This window comes from Acinonyx jubatus, chromosome D4 (assembly GCF_027475565.1).
Source record: "Acinonyx jubatus isolate Ajub_Pintada_27869175 chromosome D4, VMU_Ajub_asm_v1.0, whole genome shotgun sequence".
In the NCBI taxonomy this organism is placed as follows: Eukaryota; Metazoa; Chordata; class Mammalia; order Carnivora; family Felidae; genus Acinonyx; species Acinonyx jubatus.
In genome coordinates, this window is record NC_069391.1 from 2,611,311 (window position 1) to 2,631,069 (window position 19,759).

Consider the following 19,759-nt stretch of genomic DNA (forward strand, 5'->3'; position numbering starts at 1 on the left):
GTGTGTTGGGTGGCCTCGGTTTTACAAGGTGAAAACGATTCTGGAGTCAGGTGGAGGCGATGGCTGTGCAACACTGTGAACAACCTATCACTGGACTGTGCCCCAAAAAGCGCCTGAGACGGCGGACTTCATGCTAATTTCACTACAAAAAAGAAACCGGTTGGGAGACCTCGGGAACTGGATGGCTCGCCGGGTCCCCCTAGCATGGGACCCCTGCGTGGATGCATCTGGGGGCCGCGCCCCGCCCCCCGCCGCCCTCCCGGTCCCCCCAAAGCCGCCACCGCTGCGGGAGGGTCTCTGGCTCTCTCAGGAGCCACAGAAACAGCCTCTGATGGCCACTGTGGGTCTGGGGGCCTCGAAGTCAGTGACACAGGCCGGCCGGGGGGGCGGGAGTCCGGGGAACTTTCCTGAGTGGCCTCCTGTCACGTTTCCCACGACTGCGCGTTACTTTTAGGATTTCTTAAAAAGACCCTGCACTCTGGGCTGGCTTTGGGAGAAGCATTCTCTTGTGACCCTGCAGCCGCCTAACCTTCTCCACACTGGAAATTCCAGCCGCACCAGCGCCAGCCCCAGGGCAGAGCGCCGAGGGGGCACAGGGGGCACGGCAGGGGGGGGGGGGGGGGGAAGGAGCTCCATTGTCTGCCAGGAGCAGCTGGGCCCTCTCCCCTGAAGGGGGGGGGGGGTCAGGAATGTTCGCAGCTGTGGACTCGCCCTCCACCCTCCGCCCTCCCCCCAGCCGGTGGGAGCACGCAGGGGCCTGGGGGCAGAGGCCAGCAGGGCAGGGGGTGGGAGGGGCGGGCACGCCCCCAGCTGTCCCAGCAGAGGGAAGCTGGCCAGAGCTGGTATTTCAGCTGTAGGCAGCCGAGCTCCAGCCTGGGCCCGGCCCCACCTGCTCAGGGTGCCGGTCTTTTCTCCCCAGATAGGAACAGCCCCTCCTCCGTGAGGCGGAAGTCTGGAATAAAACGAAACCCCACGTGAGCTCCGGCCCCGAGGCACCACCGACCACGCGAGGGCTTTTTGTTGTCCAGTCTCTTGACTCTGCATCTTTCGCTGTTACAAAATTCACTGCTGGGAACAGCACACAGCTCTGGGCCCTGGCATTTCCTCCCTGGCAGTGTGACACGCGGGCCTGGTGTTTGGGAATCTCCCCGGACGCAGGCCACACACTCCAGCGACGCCTCCCGTCGGGCATTCCGGGTGTTTCCAGGGTTTCGAGATCACATTTACGCGACAGTAACTGGCTCTGTCCCTCCCGGGCCATTCCCACAGCTGAGCCCCTGTCCGCTACGGGGCGCGTGGAGGCAGGGCCGCCGCAGGGGACGGTCACAGCCCAACGGCCTTGGGCACAGACAGGCACGGGCAGCCTCCGCAGACGAGGGCCCTGGGAAGCCCCGGGCAGGCCACCCACCTTCCCTGCTTCGTTCATTCATGATTCACCCCTGCATCACTCAAACGGCTGCCCGGCCCTGCACGGTGCCAGGCACGAGGGCACCGAGTAGGAAAGCGCGAGCCTCTGCCCACCCCCCACGGGAAGAGACGGTTAAACCGAGGCTCCTAGGCTGGGCCTGCAAGGTGCCCGCCCACCCCGGGGTTATTTTCGGGAGAAGGGGGCGGGGAGGGGGCGGCCAAGGGAAGTGAGAGAGCAGTGGAGCGGCTCCGGGTGGGGGGGGAATCTTGCGGCCCACCAGCTGCAGACCACAGGGGCGTCCGGGGGCGGGCCAGAGCACGGGGACAGAAAGGCAGGCCCCACAGGTCAGAAGCCTGGTGGGGACACACAGGGCGGAGAAGGCAAGACAGAGGCAGAGACTGGATGATGCGTTGAGAGAGGCGTCCCCTGGATGGCCGGGAGGGACCGTGCCCTGGGGCCTTCGACGACACCTTGGGGCCTCTACCAGATGACAGGAGAGATCTCTGTCCTTGTAAGGCCTCCAGGCTGAGGGGCCGCCCCAGGACACACGTGCCGGGAAGAGCTGGCAAGCCCTGGGGCCCCGGTCGCCGGGAGACCCTCAGGTCCTTCATGCAGGACGCTGCTCACCGCTCCTCTGTCTCCAGGAAGAGTCGGACAGACACAAAAACCAGCTTCGTGATGCCAACCCCACCACAGTCAGACACGGCCTGCCGCTGGTGCACGGGGGAGGTCAGAGCTGCCCCTCCCAGGCCCAAGCCGGGCTGAGAAAGTTCTGGTCCGTGGGAAATTTCATGATCTCGCAGCTAAAACACTAACCATGACACTGAGGCTCCCTTCCCCGCCTCCCCGGGTCCCTGGAGAGGCCTCCAACCGCTGAGCAAAGGCCAAGGTGGCCCAGGGGCCCGGGGCGTACAGCCGCCCAGCAGGGAGCCTCGCCCTGAGCTCGGGCCAAAGGGACGTCCCACCGGGAGGATCCCTCCGGAAGCTTCGCCCCCAACCCCGAAGCATCACTGCCAACGACTTCCTCAAGCCGGGAAACCAAGCACCAGCCTAAGAAGAAAGTGGAAGCGGAGTGCGTTCTGTTTCCTCTCGGCCGGGAGCCTGCTAACACCAACAGCCGCAGCGCAGGGAGGCGCAGTCAGGGCGAGGCTCTTTCCTCCCTCCAGACGGTTGACGCAGGATGCTCTGCCGGCCCAGGCCTGTGGCGCTTTGTCAACCTGACTCTGCGACACCCTCTGTTCAGTAAAGGAGTCTGGCACCCAGGAAGAAGGCGCCTCAGATTCAGAGAGACGGGGTCCAACTCCAGGGAGAGATGGGAGAGGGCTGTTCCCGGGCTGCGCTGAACAGAGCCCCCGGCCCCCATGCCAGGGCAGGGCAGGGAAAGCCGCCAGGGCCAATGCCCGCTGAGTAGGAGCAGAGCTGTGGGAACACCAGGCGGGGGAGGTCATGGAAGGGGGAGGGGCTGCCTGAGCCCAAGGAAGGGGGAGCAGGAGGCAGGTGCTCAGAGGGGAGGAGCGGTCACCGTCACGAGGCTGGATACCCCAGGGGGGATCCAGGGCTGACGGACCGCAGATGCCGCTGCAGGGAGGGCAGGTAAGCAGAAGGTCCCGACCCATCACCCACCGATCCACACCGAGCAGCCACACCGGGTGCCCCTCCCTGTCCTTCTCGGGACGGCTTTTCCGGCAGGCCGGGCCCAGACCACATCTGGAAGCCTCCACAGATGCCTGGGGGCCAGTCTGTGGCCGAAAAGCCAAGGGCAGCAGAGAGGAAGGAAACGGGGTGCTCTAATGGAGAGTACCGCTCCCCTGAAGACAAGCAGAGTGGCCGAACGCTGCTGTCTGGGGCTGCGGACCCCACCCCAAGGGTCCGGAACCCCCTCTCCGCTCTGGCTGGACCTCAGGAGATGTGGGAGAGGAGGCACCGAGGACACGTGTGGCCCGGCGCCCAGCTCCTTCCTTCCCCGGACCCCACACTCAGGCAGGGCAATAAGCTACTTTTACTGCCCGGGGGTCCTCAACAGCTGCCCCCGCTTCTGGCCCCAGAGCCAAACGGCTGGCTTGAGAGAAGACCAGCCAGAAAGGCAAGCTGAGGGCCGGCTACCTGACCTCTGGTTCCCGGAGGGGAGCTTCGGGGACGCACGTCCCACGGCCGACCCCCAGGATGGCTGGTCTGGAGCACTGCTCAGCCAGCGGCACCTTGCTCGCTGAGAAGCAAGGACGAGCCTTAACAAGCTGCTCTGGGAACAGCCGCTGAAACCCGTCCAGGAAAACACGCTCGGATCGATGAGTCTGAAGGAGGCGGAAGGGCGGCCTCGGGTCCTCAGAGGCGGCCGCCCCCGGCTCCGCACCCACCCCTAGGACAGGAAAGGGGTGCCGCCCCAAGGGCCCGCCCCTGCCCCTGGCTACTCATCCCCCAGCCTCCCGACAACCCGGTCCTGGGACACCCGTCCTGATGGCCCCCAGCCACCCGTGTCCCCACTCCGGTGGCCTCATGGAACTCAAAGCCTGGGCTAAGGTGCGGCAAAACATGGCAGCCCAGTGCCAGAGGATAGGGGGCGCAGGCAGACCATGTGGGCGCCCCCAGCTCAACTGTGCCCACTCTCTGACCCTCCTGGGCACCTGGGGGGCAGAGGCTCCAGGACGCAAGGCTGCGCAGAGAGAGGCCTGAAGACAAAAGGAATCCTCCCCGTCGCCCCCCAGGACCCAGAGGCTGGGTGCAGAGTGGGCTCCGTCCCCCACACTCCCCATCCCCCGGGGGACACCCGCCCAGGCCCTCCCTCCCGGCCCCATCCCGACCCCGCAAGATTCCCAGAACTGCACACACCACTGTCTCCGTGACGATTTCGTCAACACGGAGGAATCGGAGAAGGCCATCCGGAAAGAGTGCTGCCAGGTCAATTACTTCCTTGACCGGGTTCTCTAGAAGTCGGTGTTTGGGGCTGTTTGTCTCAACGTTCATTCCCTGCTGACTAAAGATGCCCTCCCTGCACACACACACACACACACACACACACACACACACACACACACACACAAAACCGCGCGGACCTCAGTGCCGGCCACGGCCCTCCTCACAAGGCTCCCAGGCCCACGCTCATTTCGGGGACGTCAGAACACGAAGAAAATACCTACCTTGGAACGGATGAACTAATATGAACGGGAAGCCACGTGGGGCAGACACAGCAGGGACAAAAGCAGGTTGCCACGTGGGGACTAAGGCAACAGCCCCGGTTCCTCGGGGACGCCCAGGGGACGCCCCGGGGATGCACAGGTAACTGCACAGTGCCCTCCGACTGGCAGGCAGACCAGCAAGTCTTCTGTACGTACGTGTGTGTCTGGTGCCATCCACGCCGGGGCCCGCGGAGGGGAGAAACCTCTCGTGGACAGGACGTGACCGTCCAGGGTCCCTACCCACAGCGCCATCCTGGGAGGCCCGGATATCCCTCCGGGACACCTTAGACAAACACCGTCCCCCCTCTCCTGACAGCCATGCCAATGTCATGCCACACTACGTGCTGCCCCCCGTTACAGAGCCTGGGGGCCCTCACTGCAGAGGAAGGGGGTGAGGGGCAGGGAGACCGTCCTGGGTCTCTGAGTCCCACCCAGTGTGAAACAGTGATGCCCCACCCTCTGACAGCCCCCAAGTCCTGGGGTCCGGCCCTGCCCGAACGCGGGCCTCGAGCTCGAGACGGCAGTCAGCTGCTCCCGTGCGGCTACCGAGCCACGGCAAATTCTCCTCCACTGAACGAACCGGCGAGGCTGGGAGGTTACTGTCCACAGAGCCCACCTCGAGCCTGTTTCCTGATTAAAGCTTCACTGAATCAATAGCAATAAAGCGGTCTCGAAGAGATTCATGGAAAGCGGAACCCCTTTTAAGAAAAAACACTCTTCCCACAGGCAAAAACCACTTAAAAACAACACACGCCATGGTTTTGGGTTTGCGGCCGTCTTGCTGGGTCTCCGCGAAGGCCGTCGTGTCACCTGCAGGTGAATCGCACGCACTGGGATCTGTGCTTCCCCAGGGAGCTGGATTCACCTGCTTACGACCTGATCAATCGCGCTGGCGAAGGCAGAGCTGTTAGCAGATGAGAGAACGTCATCATCAAGGAAGGGGAGTCCAGGATGAAGGCCGGTGCTCGTGGAAGGGGTCTCTTGCCGAGGCCCTGGCCGCACGAGAGGCCGCAGAGTTTGGCACGGCGAGGCCGGGGCCAGCCCCCCCGCCCCCAAGTCCAGCCTGGACACTGATGTGATCAGCCACACAGAGACCGGAAAAAAGGCAGGAAGCTCAAAGCCAGACACAGAACACAACCGGGTGGGGCCGAAACGTCCCACAACTCCGGTGCAGGGCAGATTCCGGACAGACCGCTGGGCGAGCCGGGCCTTCCCTGGGCCACTGCCAACGGCAGACCTTGAGCCCCACGGGGGGATGTGGACGAGCCCCACCGTCTACACCACTGTCCAAGCCTGACATCAGGGCACCCTCCTCATCACCCCGCCTCCCCCACACCCTGGAGCCGGGAGCTTCTCTCCCCTCCCCCACACCACCCCCTACCCTACCCGGGCCAGGCCTGATCACTTCCCTGCTGGGGTGACTGCGTCTGCCTCCAATCCACTCCCAGCACTGAGGCCAAGGCAGAGCCTTCTTTTTTTTTTTTTAATTCTGTTTTTAAATGTTTATTTATTTTTTGAGACACAGAGAGAGAAACAGAGCACAAGTAGGGGAGGGGCAGAGAGAGAGGGAGACACAGCATCCGAAGCAGGCTCCAGGCTCTGAGCTGTCAGCATAGAGCCCGACGCGGGGCTCGAACTCACGAACCATGAGATCATGACCTGAGCCGAAGTCAGAAGCTTAACCGGCCCGAGCCACCCAGGCGCCCCCAAGACAGAGCCTTCTGAAGCCAAATCCAGGACATCACGTTCTCTGCAACCCCCTTCTGTGACACCTCTGCACCCCGGACCAAGCCACCCACCACCCACCACCCTGCCTCCCTACAGCCTTGAAGGCAGTGGCTCTGGGTTCCTCTAACTTCCCCTTCCGGGTGACCGCTGCTCCCCTCGGCGCCGCTCCCCCCCCCCCCCAGACTCTGAGCTCCCGGAAGCAGTCGCCAGGCCTCACCCGTCCTTCCCTCGCACCGTGGTCCTCAGTGCCAGGCGCCCCTCCACGTGCGGGTGTGGACGGGGGGGGTGGGGGGGGACGGGGGGTGGCTGTGGGGCCTGAGCTCCTGCTGCAAACGGACTGCTTCCCCAGCACTCTTGCGATCTACTGCTCCGTTCCCCCGGAGCCTCGCTGGCTAACAGATGTTCCATTTAAGCAGCTAAATTACCACCAAATACACCCATGGAGACGGCAGGCCGATTCCTCCCAAGGTTTATTTGCATGAGGAGGGAGTGGTGTGTGAAAATTCTATCTTCTCGTTTTTCAGAAGGAGGAAAAAAATTTTTTTTACTACACACATGAGTTTAGAAAAAGAGGAGAGGGGATGCCAGCGCGTGAATTACCGCGAGAGCGTGCAGGCGGCTGTGCATCCGACGGCACGCACGGCGCGTGGGCCCGTGGCCACAGGAGGCCACGGGTTTGAGTCCCGCCTCCACCCCTCCCGGTGAACTCCGACCAGCTCCCGGACGCCCTGAGCCTCAGCCTCCAGGGCTATCAAACGGCCCCCGGTCACCCCCGCTCCCCGAGGCCGTCCTTTGCCGGGGTCAGGTCCGTGGCCAGGCGCCCCCAGCACTGTGACTAATTATGATCATCCAGGCATCGCCGGGCAGCCTGGGAGCAGCCCAGACCCAGCCCAGCACGCAGGGGACACCGCCGCGCCCGAGGAACACAGGAAGGGGCTGAGCACTCCGGCCGGATCCACCCCCCGGAGGCAGGCCACGTGCTGGCCTGCACATCCCCACGGCCGCCAGATGGCAAAGCGGCAGAAAGGCTGAAGACCGGAGCCGCTCCGCTGGGCAAGGCGAGACACGGCGGTGACCTGCTGGCCGCCTGGCCGGGGCCATTTCCCACCCTGCAGGACACAACCACCACCAGCCGGACACACTCGTGCAGGGGGGAGGCCTCGGGATGGAGATCCAGAGCCGGTCCAGAGTGTGGTCCCTGGCATGAACAGAAACAGCCGTTCAACAGCCATCGACGCCTGGACCCTGCCCCCTGGCCAGAGTGGGGTGCACAGGGTGGATGGAGCTCTGCAGGCCAAACCCCAGAACCCTCAGCCACCGCCGGGAGGATGGACGCGAGCCCACCCCCCCCCCCCACTCTCCGCCTACTGGAGGCGGCCAGCACCGCGCAGACCTGTCAGGGATGCAGGGATGCACAGAGAGACGGCAGGTCGCACCAGCCTCCTGACCCCAAGGTCCACTGGGATCCGTCCGCACACGCACCCAGTTCCAGAAACAAGTCCCAGAAATGCAGCCGGGCCTCACGGCACCGCAGAGCCAAAGCAGACGTGAGCTCCGCACACAAGGGCCGCCTGCGGAAGGAGAGGTTTATAGCCTGGATTTACTGACGCCCTTATTCACTCCCAGAAGAGGCGCCCGTCCTCCACAGCCCGCCCCTCCGCTCCCCCGATGGAACCCTCAGGAAGCCCACTGCCCCCACACGGACGCCCGGCCGGGAAGGTCAGGGGGAGGGACGGCAGGGAAGGCTCCAGGAGCGTGGCCGCCAACGCAGGAAAAGCGAATCTGCCAGAGACACGGAGAAAACCCGCATCCTTGCTGAACGCCAATGCCGCCCCCGGGTGCGCTTCCGGGGGGCAATCGCGGCTCCAGGGCCGCTGGGCTACTGCAGGGCAGGGAGAAAATGCCCCTCCTTCACCCAGTGGCACAAGGCCCGGGACCTGTCAGCCAGAGCGCAGACTCCCGCGTCAGAGGCAGGGTGGCTTCCCGCAGGAGGGATTACGCAAACACAGATCCCAGCAGCCAGACCCCGAGCGGCTTCCGTTGTTCACGGGGGACATCAGATGCCCCAGGAGCCTTCCTCCCATCACCCTTGGAGGCACCTAGAGATAACGGTCCCATTTTACAGGTGGGGCCACTGAGACGCAACCTCTCACATGCTCCCGGCACCCGTCTTCCTTCATCGTACACTCTGAATCGGGTGCACAGGAGGTGGGGAGGAGGAGGGACTTTCTCCCGACACATGAGCTCAGGAGCTCTCCTGGGCCGTCCTGTCTGAGGCGCTGAGTCAGGAGCCTGGAGCGGAGGCAGCTGCTTCCTGCTTCCACTCAAGCCTCACTCCCAGAGAGAGAAGTAAGTCCCGCGGAACCCCCGGGGCACCCAGCCCTGCCTCAGTGCCCCGAGTCCTGCAGCAGCACGGACCCAGGACAAGAAGAGGCCCGAGAAAGGTGCCCTGCCACCACACAGGCCTGAGCCACTCACCAGGCACGGCGGGCCAGCACTTGTAGGGGCCCAAAGGGGTGTGAGGTCAAAGACAACATTTCGATATATGCTGCTAGTACCCCTGCCTTTACATCCGCACGGTCATAAAACTGGGCCCTTTACATCTTCTGTGGAAGAGGGAGGCCACAGGCAGAGTGTGTGGGGCCCATGGGAGTCACACGGTGGCCCCGAGGCCCCCAGCACAGCAAGTGAGGGTTTCAGGTACTCACCTGCCCGCACCTGCTCAAATGCCTCACATAATCCCCCGCCAGCCCAAGGCTCTTCCTGTGTGGTAAGACACATCAGAGGGGCGCCCAGGTGGCTCAGTGAGTTAAGCGTCTGACCCTTGACCTGGGCTCAGGTCATGATCTCACAGTTCACGAGTTCGAGCCCCATGATGGGCTCTGTGATGAGTGTGGAGCCTGCTAGGGATTCTCTCTCCCTCTCTCTGCCCCTCCCCTGCTCGCGGGCACTCGCACTCCCTCCCTCTCTCTCTCTCTCTCTCAAAAATAAATAAGTAAACTTTAATTTAAAAAAGGAGGGGGGGGCGCCTGGGTGGCTCAGTAGGTAAAGCGTCCGACTTTGGCTCAGGTTGTGATCTCACAGTTTGTGGGTTCGAACCCCACGTCGGGCTCTGTGCGGACAGCTCAGGGCCCGGAGCCTGCTTCAGATTCGCGTCTCCCTCTCTCGCTGCCCCTCCCCCGCTCGCTCTCTGTCTCTGTCTCTTACAAATAAACATTTAAAAAAATGACACGTAACAAAATTACGATTGGTGATTTAGTACACTCACCGCCCGGTTTCCCTCCCCGCTCCCCGCACCACCCCCCCGCCACTCGCTGTGTGTGTCGATTCACCTGCCCTGGAACCTCGTATCGCTGGAGTCCCACAGCCCTTACCCTCTCGTGTCTGCCTTCTCTCCCTCCACACGTGCCCGAGGTTCGTCCACACGGCAACACCTGTCAGGCTTCGTTCCTCCCTCTGGTCGCCTCCTACTCCATCGTCTGGAGAGACCCCCACGTTTATCTATTCACCCGCCGAGAAAGATCCCCCATCCTACAGAGGAGGAAACCGAGGCCCCACGACGGTCAAGCTCCACGGCCCACGGTGCTCGGCAGCCGAGCCAGGACACCGGCCCTGAGCCCTCACCGCACCGACTACGCCCAGACACCTCGAGGGACGGGGGCCCCTTCTGCAGCCAGGAGCACAGAGGCCCGGGGGGAGCAGCCGTGTGGTCACACCCTGCTGCCGCGCCTCAAGCCTGCTTCCTCCGAGCTCTGGGGTGAAAACAAGTAAAACCGAATGTCTCCGTGGCAGCTCTTGTGTGAGTGAGGCCATCACCCACGCGGGAAAACAGCTCAGATCCGAGCGGTCTCGTCCCTCACCGAAATGCCCGTCAGCTGTCCTCTCTCCTGCCCCTGAGGCCAGAGACTCGGGGGGGCTGGGGGCACACAGATGCCCACCTCTGGCAGGGAGGGGTAAAGGAAGAGTGGGAGGAGCTCAGGGAAGGGAGGGAGGGTCTCCGGATGTGGCTGCCGGAGCACGAGGGCCTGACACGGGTTTCGAGCAGACTGACCTAGATGCCCCGTGTGCCCGGGACAGGTGGCGATGGCCCCGGAACCAGACGCCCGCTTGTACAGTTATAAGCTGGGACCGCCCACTCCTGTGGGGCACTGAGGCCTCTCAGCAAGCCGCCTGCCAGCCCCAGGGGCCAGCAAACAGGGGCACCGCCATGGACCACAGCCAGCCCTTGCCGGGACAAGCCAGAGAAGCCTTGAACGTGGGCCTCGGCTCTGACGTGAGGAAGGCAGGGGCGGGGCCGTGGGGACCCTGGCAGGTGGCTCAGCCCTCGCGCCTCTGCAGAGGTCCCCTCTCCCTGGGGCCACTGGCCGCCACGCGATCGGTGCCCACACCACCCTCGCCTGGCAGCATCCTGCGCCTACGGGTCAGCTACGACGATCAAGTGGACATCTGGGCAACCTGGAAGCGTGTGGCGCAGAAAGGGAGGTGCACTGAGGGAGGTGACCACCCAGAGGCAGGGCTGGGGCGGGGGGGGGGGGGCGCGGGAGCAGGCCGACACCTGGCACCCAGGCCTGTCCCCGGCATAGGGACTCCTGGGGGCGCGGACCAGCACCCTCCCTGCCACCTCCCACATCTCAGGGACGCACTGATCTGCGTGGCAGAGCCATGAATGCGCCAGGAGACAGCTCGGCAGGGACCTGACATCATCTGACGGTGGAGGAGGGGCACTGAGCAGGGCCCCACGGCCGGGCGGGGACAGGGAGACCCCCTCACCCTGAGACCCCAGCTTCAGGCACCCCCACCCCCCCCCCAAACAGGCCTCAACTTCACCCCCAAGCAGTGCATTCCCCAGTTCCAGAAATGGCATTTGGGGAGAGCAGGCAGGGCCGGGGGGGACACAGGTCAGAACACACAACTGGAGTAGGGCCACTGTCACCTCCCCAGCGTCCCGACAGGCAGCCCCTCGCGGGCCTGCTGGATGGCTTTCTGCATTGGAAAGTGCCCCTTTCGTCTCTTCAAGAACCCTCCTGCCGTCTCCTCTTCTGGAAGGTCAGGGACACAGTGTCAGGGGTCCCTGTTTCTCTCGCCCAATGCCCATGAGCGCGTAACCACGAGTGAGGAGCAACGACACAGTGAGCCCCCTCCCAGCAGCAGGGAGCAGGTGAGGACAGGCCCAGAGCCATGAAGCCACAAGGGCAGGGCCGGGCAGCCTGGGGCCACCTCTGGACTCAGGCCCTGGGCAGCCCCCAGCCTCCTCACCAGTGGGGACCGTCCAAGGGCCGTGGTGCGGGTTGGCAAGAGGCCTCACGCTCCGCGCAGCTGTGTGACCGCGGGTAGCCCCCGTAACCTCTCCATTAAGTGCCCAACCTGGTGCCTCACGGGGTCTCCTAAGGCCCAGGGGAGGGGCCGGTGCTGGGCAGTCAGGGGACAAACCCTCCCAGGACGGGGCACGGCTGGCAGCAACGATCAAGAATCCCCGGGGCGCCTGGGTGGCTCAGTCGGTTAAGCGTCTGACTTCAGCTCAGGTTATGATCTCATGGTCCGTGAGTTCGAGCCCCATGTGGGGCTCTGTGCTGACAGCTCAGAGCCTGGAGCCTGCTTCGGATTCTGCGACTCCCCCTCTCTCTGCCCCTCTCCCGCTCTCTCTCTCTCTCAAAAGTAAACATTAAAAAAATTTTTTTTTGTTTTTAATGGGGGCCATTTCTACAGCAACCGCCCATCTCCAGCCTTCGCTTACCTAAAGCCACCCGGCTTCCAAGGTCAGTTCCTCCATGCCCTCCTCAGTCCCTGTCCTCACGGATCCAAATATCTGCATCAGCTAAGGACTGACACAGCCCCAAACGAGGTGGCAGCAAACCCTGCAGCTGTCCCCACCTCCTGCGCCCACCAGCACTGAGCTTCTGGGAGGGAAGCAGCAGAGAGAGGCTGTGAGACCTTTCCAGCAGGCGCCAGGCACGAGACGGGGACAGCGCCAGGCCCGGCAGCCTGCAGGGTGCCCACGGGCGTCCCCTTTGCAGACGAGGAGACGGAGACTCGGCCAGGCCGGTGACCCCGCTGCCACTGAGGTCCCCGCTGGAGCCGAGTGGCCGATGCCGGTGCGTCCCTCCACCGCCACGTCAGGGCCCTCACCTCGCTCACCGAATGTCCAGACCCCGGGGGCCCAGCCCCGGCGGCCTCAGCGGCCTCACCTACAAAGTGGGTGATCACGGCCCCAGCACTTGGCACGATTTCTGGCGCAAGATGGAGAAGCTTTGCTCCTCCTGAGCGCTTCCTGCTGCGGGAGCCCGTGCCAAGGGCCCCGGGTACAAAGGGAGACAGAACGGCACACTCCGGGAGGGCCGAGCCCGGGGACCAGGGCTCCTTCACAGGCCCAGGACAGGCCCCAAGCGTGGCAAGGGAGCCCGCTGCCTGGCTCTGCGCGGGCCACAAAGCTGAGGGCGCGTTCCCATGTTTTTAAACGGTCGGGGGGGAAAAAACCAGAAGAATAATATTCGGCGACACATGAAAGTGATACGAAATCAAATTTCAGTCTCCATGAAGTTTACTGGCACACGGCCACGGCTCACCCATTTCCAGATAGACCACGGCTGCTTTCACACCAGGAGGACAGAGTTGAGTGGTCACGACAGAGACCGTCTGGCCCACAAAGCCTGAAATATGTACCGTCTGGCCCTCGACACAAGACGAGGGTCCACCCCTGCTGGGGGAGAGAGGGGTGGACTCACGGGCCAGTCGGGACGGAGGCCGACCTGGCAGGGCCTCGGCCGTGGGGCTGAGCCTGGGTCTCTGCCTAAACCAGGGCCCCACCCGCACTGTCCGCCCCGGGGGCGTCCCACCCTCAAACTCAGGAAGCCACAGACACCAACATGCTGGGCACGGGACCGGGAGGAAGAGGCTGGAGGGCATCACACTGCTGACCCCCAGAGCGGGACCTAGTGCATCTCTGGGAAGGATGAGGCAGTCGCTCTCCAGGGAGGGGACATCCTTGGCCACCATGTCCGCATGCAAGACAGAGCTCCAACGAGGCGCTGGGGTGGGGGCTCACCGTGGCTGCTCATCCCGGTCAAGCCTCCAGCAAGGCCGGAGCCCCCACACTTGGCCCCGGGCTCAGTAGAGCCCCCCCCATTCCCAGCACTGAGACGCCCATCTCCAGGGCCCAGACCGTGGACAGACGCAGGTCCTCCCTCAGGACGGCCTCCCCGCCAAATGCACGGCAAACTTCCAGGTTCCGTCCCAGCCCACCGAGGCCAAAGGCAGACCGGTGCCAGCAGCGCGTCCCCCACAAACAACCCGCTGTCCACCAACGGCAGGCTGTGCCTTCCCACGACCCGGGCAGATGACGGCCACGGGCCTTTCCCGCCGATTCCACACCCAGGCCTCAGGACCCTGCTCCACACAGCCTTGCAAGGGCCCCTCCTCCCCGTTGGTCAGGCCAGTGCCAAAGAGGGGACCCCGGCACATCGGCCTCTGCTAGCCCACCCCCACTCCCAGCCCCGCCCTCAGGGACCAGCTATCGCTACCCAGCCGCTCAGAGCCACAACCCTGCCGCGTGGAAAAACCAGTGCTGGCGAAATGCAGGTTTCTTTCTCCAGTTGTCCCCACTGGGAGCTCCAGGCACTCTGCATAATCAACCTCCTAATCGACCTCTCGCTATCAAATTTTAATACGACAGAGGAACCGTGTATCTGTTTTGTACTCTATGTACGTCTGTGCTTCACCTGTACATAAAAAACACTTGATTTCTTTACCCCCAGAGATCCGATTTCCACCACCCTGGGGGCCATATCGCCCCTTGCTGAGAATGCATGGATTAAATAAAATGTGTCATTAAGGGGGCGCCTGGGTGGCTCAGTCTGTTGGGCGTCCGACTTCCGCTCAGGTCATGATCTCGCAGCTCCTGAGTTCGAGCCCCGCCTCGGGCTCTGTCCCGACAGCTCGGAGCCTGGAGCCTGCTTCCGATTCTGTGTCTCCCTCTCTCTCTGACCCTCCCCTGTTCATGCTCTGTCTCTGTCTGTCTCAAAAATGAATAAACCTTAAAAAAAAAAAAATTTTAAATGTGTCATTAAGAGCAGAGTTTTGCGTCACTATTTACTTTTTTCATGTGATCACCAGAAGTTTTTAAACACAGACCGGCTCACATATTTCTGTGGGGTGGCACTGATACACTTGGAAAATAAAGACAAATGCAAACGTGTCCAGACACACACATGCACACAGCACATACGTCTACACCTGGGTGCACACACACACACACACACACACACACACACACAGACCACCAGCTCTGACCACGGAGAGCGCCCTGCTGCAGTGTGCACCCCTGCACCCAGAGCTTGGCTTCTAAACACCCCTCTCCAAGACGGAAGCACACGGCTGACTCCTGGCAGGTACTAAGAAGAATAAAAAAGGAGTCTGGACGTCTCGCGCCAGAAAGGAGGGCAGGGCACCGAAAACACTGGGAACGTGTCAAAGACACACAGAAGCAGTTCCTGGGGTCGAACCCGAGGGAGCGTGAGCGCAAAAACAAACGATGACGGTAACAGACGTTAATGCATGGAATAAAACAGGAAACCGCGATCCAAATTGGCAGAAAGAGAGAGAGGAAGGAAGAGAAGAAAGAGGAAGGAAAGACCGGGGGCGCACCTTGTCCCAAGTCCCTTCCGGAGAAAAGCTGTGAATGACGGGGGACGGAGTGACGCCGAGGACAGGATCGGCAGACCCCGCCTCCGTCAAGTGAGGGAGTGGGGTCGAAGCCGAAGCACCTGCCGCCTGCAGGACAGGGGCGGGAGCGGGTGGCATCGTGGCCGGTCTCCCGCGCAGGCGCACAACCCGAATCCAGTCCCGAGGGGACGCAGAGGGACCCAACGGAGGGACGTTCTGCAACAAAAGGCAGCTGGTACCTGCAGGGTGTTGGGGTCTGAAAATCGAGGGAAGGCTGAGGGGCTGGAGAGAGGGAGAGCAGCCAACCCTCCCGGTCGCCCCTTCTGCTGAACCGGCATTTCAGGGACACCCGTTGAGGTGTGAGTGGGTCACACGGCGGGACGTGACGGGGAGGCCGCGCCGCACTCACCGAGGACAACGCCCCTGTTTGGGGGCAAGGCGCTGACACACTCGGGGTGAGGGACCAAATGACCCATTCACCTCAATTGGGTCGAAAACAGTTGTGTGTGCAGCACGCAGAGCTTGCCGTGAGTCCAACGCGTTTTCAAAATTGAAACAGAAGAGGTTTCCTCTTTCCACGAGTATGAGGCTTCCTCTCTGCTCCCCGCTGCCCTGGCATCGCACGCCTCGGCCTCAGGACCCGGGCCACCTGCAGGCCGCTTCTGCGGCCCCAGGCATCTGGGCGACACCTCTGCGGTGCGCCCGCACTCGCCTGGGGCGTCATGAGAGCAGGACCCGCCCAGCTGGCCCCCCGGGCCCCCCAGCAAGCACAGAGCCTGCCTTGGGATGATGCAACACAGCGGCAAAGGAACAAAGGGACGCAGGCTCCGTGGGACCCCGAGATGACCTCCTGGAGGGGCTCGGCCCAGTCTGGAGGGCGACAGAAAACACACAGCTCCTGGGCTTTGCAGAGTGCGCAGCAGAAGCGTGGCACCCACACGCTGGGTGGAGTAAGGGCGCGTAAGTGCGAGGTTAGCGACGCACCCAGGTCTGGGGGCCACGGCCAGGCTCGCCACGCCGAGGGACAGGAGAGTGCCATCAGAGGAGGCTTCCCAGAGGAGGGGCCTCTGGACTAGCGCCTCCAGGAAGAATCAGGCTAAGAGGAGGCGAGGTCTACCAGCAAGGGCACGAGGCAGGGTCGGGAAGGAGTGGGCAGGAGAGGAATCCTGGTAGGCCCCGGGGTCCCACGCCCTCTCTGTGCCGTGTCCCCGCCGACGGGCTTCCCAACCTGTTCTCCGGGGAGGAGGCCCGCCAGGGTGGTGTGGGCGCGGGGCGGGGCTGGGTGGCACCCGGAAGGCTCAGACCCAACGCAAGGGCTGGCTCCTGGCATCAGCATCTCAGGCCCTCACGGCCAAAGCGGCTCTGGACACACGTGATCTCTCCTTGGGATCAGCAGATTGTGGCCATACCTAATTAGTTTAATTACATCCAAGGCGGCTTCCAGGCATTTTGGATTAAAAAAAAAAAAAAAAAAAAAAATGAAAGCACCCGACCTGCCAGCTCCAGGAGGCCTGACAAAGGGGCAACTTGGATCCTCTGCGAACACCTCCTCGTTTCCAGCTCCGTACCCAGCCGACACTCCATAAGCGCACACGCTCTGACGCTCCTGTGGGGCCGATAGCCCAGCCGAGGTCAACTCAGAGTGGAGGGGCATTCCACACGCTGTCCCCCCCCCCCCCCCAAACCACGACGGCGCCACGAGCAGCCAGCACGGCCTTCTGGAACGAGGGAGCATCGTGGAGGCCTCTGGGCTGGACGGGTCTCTGGCACTCCGGGACGGCAGGGACGCGGGAAAGGCCTGCAGACCCGCTTACCTCCACAGACCCCCACAGAAAACAGGCGCACACCCCACACCCCGTCCACGCGGTAGAAACAGACACGCGGCAGGAGCAACCGACCAGCAGGCCAGGAGCGCCCATGCGAAAGTCAGCCCGACAGCTTCGGGAAGTCTCGCGGAACCTACTTCATTTCAAGTCCGAGAGGGGAGAGCTGAGCTCGTGGTTTCTGATCTGTGTGATCCGGGCCAAGTCGACGTCTCTGAGCTGTGGCGGCCTCGTCTATAAAACAGGGATGGGGTACCCTCCCCAGGATCGAGCCTCGCCCAGGGCAGGACCAGTAAGAAAGGGAAGCTTTGATTTTCCTTGTGATCTAACCACCGTGGGCCGGGCCGACAGGACACCTCTCCCACCTCCAGGGACCGGAAGCTTCCCGATTAACAAAGAGCAGCCTCACAGAGAGGCCCCCAAGCTCCTTTCCCGAACCACGCACAGCCAGACCTGGTAAAGAGGACCGTTTCTTTAACTATGACTAGAGAGATGCAGCCATCTGACCAGCCCCCTGACCCAGCAAACGCAGGTTCAAGGAGCACCGGCGGCCGTCCCCGCATCAGCAGCAGACACACAAAGACAGGGGTGACCCACCCCCTCCCCCACAAGGTGACCGGTGGGCTCGAGGTCAGGGAGACCAGCCCTCAGCCAAGAGCGATACCTGCCAGTGCCCAGAGGGCCCTCCTAAAATCACTAACGTTAACTCAGCACTGCACGGAGGACGTTCTCCGCCTTCCCCCGTGGAATCCTCACCACGTGGCTATGGGGTGGCTCCCACAGCTGTTCCCATCAACCAGATGAGGAAACTGAGGCCCCGAAGGCGGTCACCTACCTGCAAGGCAACAGTGCCAGGTGTCAATCAGGACATGCCCAGGAAGACACAGAGACACTGGCCCTCCCAGTTCTCCCTCAACATCCATCCCTTCACCCAGGCTGGGGCACAAAGGGGCTGTGCCGGTGTCAGTGTCCTTGTCCCACGGACGGCTCCGTGAACCCCGGGATGTCTGTGCGCTTCCAGCACAGGGGCTAAGCCAAGCCACCTGCCACAGCCAGTGCCCCCTCCCCCCCGCCCCCTGCCCAAACCACGGCTGAAAAAGGGCAGCTCCAGGACCCACCCCAGGCTGTGTCTGTGCCCCAGCCTCCCTGCCAATCAGCCAGGAAACCCGTCAGGAGCCAGCAAGCCTGGGCAGTGTCAGGGCCAAAGGCAGACACACTCTCGCCCATGGCGGGCTCTGCCCTCGGCAACCCTTCCTGCCCTCAGTTTCTCCCTCCCAGCGCCCCCCCCCCCCCCACCGAGGGGTGGATGGAGGGGAACGGATTCATGAAAGCATTCTGCAGCAGGGCGCCTGGCCCCCACTCCGGGCTGGTTAGCAAGAGAGCTGGCTTTAGGGGGGCCCTAAGACCTCATGCCCCCACCTCCAGGCTCCCTCACCAGCCCGTCTGCCTCCCCTGATCCTGGGCTGAGTGGGAGCGCAGCCCCCTTACCCTCTCAGGGCACCTCTTTGTCAGCAGCCACCCCCCTCCTCTCCCTGGGGGAGGGGGGGCCCCCCATCTCCTTGGAAACGCAGTCACAGCCAAAGGGCAGAGGCCATGCAGCCCAGCCTGGAAAAGCCGTGACTCACTCCATCCCTCCTTCTCCCTAGTCTGTTTTCCGATGTCACACATGAATGGCCGTTGTCCACGCGGACTTGCCACAGAGGGCCACGGAGGAAGGGGGCTTCGGGGCTAACAGTTAGGTGGATCCTCAACAGCGCTGGCCAGACCCAGGCTGGCCCCCTGGGCCCCTTCAAACCGGAGCTGGGTGGGAGCTCTGGGACTCCAGGAGGGCAAGACCGGAGCTTCATTCTGCTAAAGTCTCGGCCAAGTTCCCTTTAAGGGGCCAAGAAAAGCAGCTCCTGCCGGCTGCGCAGACATTTTCCTGCCGGCCTGCAGCCACACGCGCTCGGCCACGACAAAGGCCACACTCGAGGGTGCCGGGGGAGCGACGGGGACCCCCGATCGCACCAACTTGTGCGGCCCTGTCCTGGAGGCGGCGCCCGGAGCCCACCCGCGCCCTCCGGCCCCCGCTCCCCGCCCCGCCGACCCCTGCGACCGCGCCCGCTCGTCGTCCACGGTCCAGTCCACCAGACCCGAAGCCCGAGGGCGCGACGCCGGACGAGGCCCCCGGGCGTGGCGGGCTCCCCGGGACCGGGAGGGACGCGGAGAGGGGTCGGCAGGGGCGGGCGCCCCGCCCGGCCGCGAGTCTCCCCTCGCCGGGGAGGCGCAGACCGGCCCGGGGCGCTCCCCGGCCGTGCCCACGGGCGGCGGCGGCGGCGCGCCCCGGGCTTGGGGGACTTTGGTCAACTTCGCGCCTCCTGGGGCGCGCCCTTCTCCCTCCCCGCGGCCGCCCGCGCGCCCGGACCCTCACCTGGGACATCTGCGGCCGGAAGTTGATGTCCTTGAGGTCGATGGAGCCGGGGGACAGGTTGTGCAGCAGCTGGCACAGGAGGACGCCGTCGCGCAGCGCCTGCGCCAGGTCGAAGACCACCGCCGAGGGCCACACGACCCGGTGGTTGGGCGGCAGGACCTTGCAGTCGATGAGCCAGCGGCCGCACTGCCGCCACTGCTCCATGGCGCCCGCGGCGGCCGCGCGGCCGGGGCCCGCTCAGGGCAGCGCTCCGGCCAAAGTGCGGTGGCCGCGGGGCATCCCGCCCGCCCGCGCGGGGCTCGGCGGCCGGGGCGGGGCTTCGCGCGGGCGGCCCCGGGTCCCCGCTGCGCCGCCGCGCGTCCCCTCCTCTTCCTCCTCCTCCGGCTCCTCGCGGGCCGCCGCTCCCGCCCACGTGCGGCCGCGGGGTGGGCGCCGCGCGGCGCGCCGGAGCCCCTCACACGCGCGAGCGCCCCCGGGCCCCGGGCCGGGCTCCGCGCCGCCCGCCGCCGCAGCGCCCCGCGATCCGCCCCTCGGGGCGCCGCATGCTGCGCTCCAGCCG

At 64.0% G+C, this 19,759-nt stretch overlaps 1 protein-coding gene across 3 annotated transcripts in view; it reads right to left on the minus strand.

Annotated features, from left to right (window-relative positions):
• VAV2 (vav guanine nucleotide exchange factor 2) overlaps nt 1–19,544 on the minus strand; it is a 160,756-nt gene extending 141,212 nt beyond the window's left edge. For all 3 annotated transcript variants that reach the window (XM_027051812.2, XM_027051809.2, XM_053204412.1), the window contains exon 1: nt 19,201–19,544. In XM_027051812.2, coding sequence (XP_026907613.2) covers nt 19,201–19,404 — 204 coding nt within the window. In that variant the 5' untranslated portion in view covers nt 19,405–19,544. The remainder of the gene's footprint in view (nt 1–19,200) is intronic.
• Between the last annotated feature and the right edge of the window lie 215 nt (nt 19,545–19,759).